The sequence below is a fragment of the Talpa occidentalis genome, unplaced genomic scaffold (genome assembly GCF_014898055.3).
Source record: "Talpa occidentalis isolate TD23 unplaced genomic scaffold, MPIMG_talOcc4v2.1 talOcc4.7, whole genome shotgun sequence".
NCBI classification, from domain to species: Eukaryota; Metazoa; Chordata; class Mammalia; order Eulipotyphla; family Talpidae; genus Talpa; species Talpa occidentalis.
In genome coordinates, this window is record NW_023605083.1 from 9,886,939 (window position 1) to 9,891,810 (window position 4,872).

General features: G+C 40.8%; 1 protein-coding gene across 1 annotated transcript; it reads left to right on the forward strand.

The window, feature by feature from the left end:
• Positions 1-232: 232 nt before the first annotated feature.
• On the forward strand, positions 233-4,358 carry KLHL9 (kelch like family member 9). The gene has a single exon (XM_037491902.2). The coding sequence runs from the start codon at positions 432-434 to the stop codon at positions 2,283-2,285; it is 1,854 nt and encodes a 617-aa protein (XP_037347799.1). The 5' UTR covers positions 233-431; the 3' UTR covers positions 2,286-4,358.
• The last annotated feature ends 514 nt before the right edge of the window (positions 4,359-4,872 follow it).

Consider the following 4,872-nt stretch of genomic DNA (forward strand, 5'->3'; position numbering starts at 1 on the left):
CGGCTCAAGACGGCTCTGTGCCCGCGCCGACGCTCGGGTGACGACGGAGGGCGCGGCGGGCTGCTCGCGGAGGTGCCCGGCCTCGCGGTCCGGGGAGCCGGGGAGCCGCGGTACGTGGCGGCGCCTCCCCCTTGGCGCGGAGCGGAACTGCCGGAGGAGCGGCCGCGCTGGCCGGGCGAGGTGAACCGGGTCACTTAACTGCCTTCAGGTGATGAATCACCCGCGTCGTTGCCGGATTTGAAGGCCGCAGCCCTTTGTGGTCCGGCATTGAAGACGTTCCGGTGCAGGACGGAGTAGAGTGGCCTCCGGGGGGCCGCCCTGTCCGCCTGCCCCTGCGTTCCGGCCCGCGGAGCGTCCGCCTTCCCAGCAGAGCTCCCAGGTGGTCACCGCTTTCTCCAGCGCTCGTCTTTGTGCCCGAGGAAGGCTTTCCCATGAAAGTGTCTCTCGGTAACGGCGAAATGGGCGTCTCTGCCCATCTGCAGCCTTGCAAGGCAGGAACCACACGCTTTTTCACCAGCAATACTCACAGCTCGGTGGTTTTGCAAGGATTTGATCAGCTTCGAATCGAAGGATTGCTTTGTGATGTGACCCTGGTGCCAGGGGATGGAGATGAAATCTTCCCTGTGCACCGAGCTATGATGGCGTCTGCTAGTGATTACTTCAAGGCCATGTTCACAGGTGGGATGAAAGAACAGGATTTGATGTGCATTAAGCTTCACGGGGTGAACAAAGTGGGCTTGAAGAAAATCATTGATTTTATATATACTGCAAAGCTTTCTCTTAATATGGACAATCTGCAGGACACCCTGGAAGCTGCCAGCTTTCTACAGATTTTACCTGTTTTGGACTTTTGTAAAGTATTTCTTATTTCAGGCGTCTCTTTGGATAACTGTGTGGAAGTTGGGCGAATTGCTAACACCTACAACCTTATCGAAGTGGATAAATATGTCAATAATTTCATCCTGAAGAATTTTCCTGCATTGTTGAGTACGGGGGAATTTCTCAAACTCCCTTTTGAACGCCTTGCCTTTGTGCTTTCGAGTAATAGTCTTAAGCACTGTTCTGAACTTGAGCTCTTCAAGGCTGCCTGTCGATGGCTAAGGTTGGAAGACCCTCGGATGGATTATGCTGCAAAATTAATGAAGAATATTAGATTTCCACTGATGACACCGCAGGATCTCATCAATTATGTGCAGACGGTAGATTTCATGAGAACAGACAATACTTGTGTGAATTTGCTTTTGGAAGCTAGCAATTACCAAATGATGCCATATATGCAGCCAGTGATGCAGTCAGATAGAACTTCAATTAGATCTGACTCAACACACTTGGTTACATTAGGAGGCGTTCTGAGGCAGCAGCTGGTTGTCAGTAAAGAACTGCGGATGTATGATGAAAGGGCACAAGAGTGGAGGTCGTTAGCCCCCATGGATGCCCCCCGTTACCAGCATGGCATTGCTGTGATTGGAAACTTTCTTTATGTTGTTGGCGGTCAGAGTAATTATGATACAAAAGGAAAAACTGCCGTTGATACAGTTTTCAGATTTGATCCTCGGTATAATAAATGGATGCAGGTTGCCTCATTAAATGAAAAGCGCACATTCTTCCACCTTAGTGCCCTCAAAGGACATCTGTATGCAGTTGGTGGGCGAAGTGCAGCTGGTGAACTGGCCACAGTAGAATGTTACAATCCGAGAATGAATGAATGGAGCTATGTTGCCAAAATGAGTGAACCCCACTATGGTCATGCTGGAACCGTGTATGGAGGCTTAATGTATATTTCGGGAGGAATTACTCATGACACTTTCCAAAACGAGCTCATGTGTTTTGACCCAGATACAGACAAATGGACACAGAAGGCTCCAATGACGACAGTCAGAGGTCTACACTGTATGTGTACAGTTGGAGACAAGCTCTATGTCATTGGTGGCAATCACTTCAGAGGAACAAGTGATTATGATGATGTTCTAAGCTGTGAATACTATTCACCAACCCTTGACCAGTGGACACCAATTGCTGCTATGCTAAGAGGTCAGAGTGATGTTGGAGTTGCTGTTTTTGAAAATAAAATCTATGTCGTAGGTGGATATTCTTGGAATAATCGTTGTATGGTAGAAATTGTCCAGAAATATGACCCAGAAAAGGATGAGTGGCATAAGGTTTTTGACCTTCCAGAGTCACTTGGTGGCATTCGAGCTTGTACTCTCACAGTTTTTCCACCTGAAGAAAACCCTGGATCACCTTCTAGAGAATCCCCTCTTTCAGCACCTTCGGATCATTCTTAGGACTAAGGTGTGATATGTTTGCAGTGCATCATGGATGATCTTGTACTTTCATTGTACCTGAAATGACTGGTACAGTTATTAGATAAAAAGGTAATTGGTGTTTGTGTTGTTTGGCTTAGTCTGTTTATTAAATGGTTAACAAGTGCATTCTGAAAATGTATTCAGCATAGCCAGCTGTTTTAACATGTTAAAAAAAAAAGATAAGTAGAAAATGTTAGATGTCTTTTTGTGGTGTCTTGTAAGTTAAATTGTAGGTGATTGTAGTAAATGTATAATTATGTTCATTGTGTTTCAAAGTTGAAAGTTCACCTTTGACTGCAACTCATCAAAGGGTGGCTGCTTGCTTTAACTAAGGTTATAAACAAAAAAGGTTGTCAAGTATTAACTATCTCCTTTTTTTCCATCGTTTTTTCCATAGTTGCCAATTCATCAGGTTGTATGGGTACATTCAGAATATGTAGTTTTTAGACAGACAGAAGAAATAATACATTCAGAAATATTAACTAAAAAAAAAGTGTAGCCCTAATTCAGAGTTGTGCATCACTATGGAGGGAGAGAAAATGCACCTATACACATACATATGTATATACACTAATGCATACCTACACATGTATCATTTTTAAATTTATTGGCACTTCAGCTATAGTAAAGTTTTTTATTTAAATTTAAATTCTGTTCTGCTTAGCAGCTATTTCTATTCAAATGGGAATTCAGTAGCAGAGAATAAATGTCTATATAGTAATACCGAGTTGAGATAGATGAAGACTCCAACATAGTAAATTGACAACCAAATCTGTCATTTGGCTAAATTGTTATTTAGGTAAAACATTACTTTTTCTGTGTGTATATTGTTTTCTGTAGAGTTGCTTTTATACAAGTTATTAAGTTCAGGTTTCAGAGAATTGCTTTTGCTCATTAAATTTAGGATCTGCTGTTTTCTACCTTTTTATTCAGTAACACTTAAGGAAAAGGCAGAGAAAGAAACACGCTGAGCAAAGCTGTAGGATTTAATGTTTAGTCGCCCAACTTAGTTATTCTGACATGATTGTTTAGTTTTGGAGTGGTTTTGTGGTGCTGCTCCAGCCCAGGTGCATCTTGAGCTTTGTGTGATCTGCCTCAAGGCTGTCATCTAAGCAAGCAGGAGATTACATTCTTCTGCATCAAATCAGAATAATGTCCTTTTGACTATGTCTAAAGGATAGGACCAACTTCAGATTCCATAAGAAGCCAGCTTCGGAAAGCCTAGGAAACTGCTGTCCTTGCAGGCTGTCCTGCAGTAGATCATCAGCCCCTGGTACCAAGTGCGACCATACTGGTTGAGAACCACATGGGAAGATCTTAATGGGACCGCGTCAGCAAAGGAAATATAGGAGCTCTCCGTAGTAAATGATTCTGAAGAGGTACTTTCCTCAAATAGTTGTTCTAAAGGAGGAAAATTACACATAAACTTAGGTATCAATATATGTATACCCTAGCCTATATTTGGGATATTGTCATACGGTAAATTAGGAACAACCTCTTTTTCTGACAATCCCATAATAAAACTCAGGAACCAAGAAAAGAAGGAATTGGCTTCCAGGAATCTGAACCTTACTGCCCATTGATTCATTTTAATGCTTTTTATAATTTCTGTATTGGCAGAAATTTTCATACTTTGTATTTTTTTTATGACTCAATTTTTTATTAACAAAAATAGCACACTTGGGTACCTTTAGAGAATAGGAAAAGTAGAAATTACTATTAACTTTGTGCATCTAATACGCAAGAAATGGCATCCTAATCACTTCCTTGATTATTAATGAAGTTGAATATTTGTGGTTTTTGAGTAGCTGTGTTCTTTGATCAAATGTGCATGTTCTTTGCTCTTGTAATACCTGTTGGAGTTGCTTTTGTTTTTTCATATTGTTATCGTTGTGTAATAAATATCATTTAACTGATATTACTTGCATTGATTTTTTTCTCCCCTCCCCCCTCAGTCTTAACAGTTTTACAAAGGCAAGGTCATCGCGCTCATTTTTGAGATCAAATTTGTTCATTTTGCATTTTGATCTTTTTGGAATAATTTTGTTATGGGTCCTTTATTTTCTACATAGTATTTATGTATTGCTTTTTCAGTGCTAATTCTGACATGCCAAGATGGAATTGCCCTGCTTTTTCTCTATTCTGTTCAAGCTTTTCTGTTGTTGAAAAAAAGTTTTTGCCTTTTTATTATGCTTGATACTGTTGCTAAATCATGTAAACTAACTTCTCCATCTATATCCCCAATGTCCAGCTTTACACACCAGCCTGTCTTCCTTTGAGTTTTTAGTTATCTGCAGCTGACAGCTCTGTTGGCAATCATGAAATAGCTGGCCAATGCTATGATAATACTGTTGTTATTCTGGAATTTCTTACAGATACGAAAATTTTAGGTGACTGAAATGAAAGGTTATTTTCATAAGCTCATCATTTTTACAGAAAATTTAGACTGGAAAAATACTTAAAAGTGGACCAAAAACTGCAAGGCTGTAAAACATTCTGTTAAGATTTTATTTCTTTTACTTTTTTAATGTTCAAAACTATTTGTTAGCTTTTCTGATTATAAAAA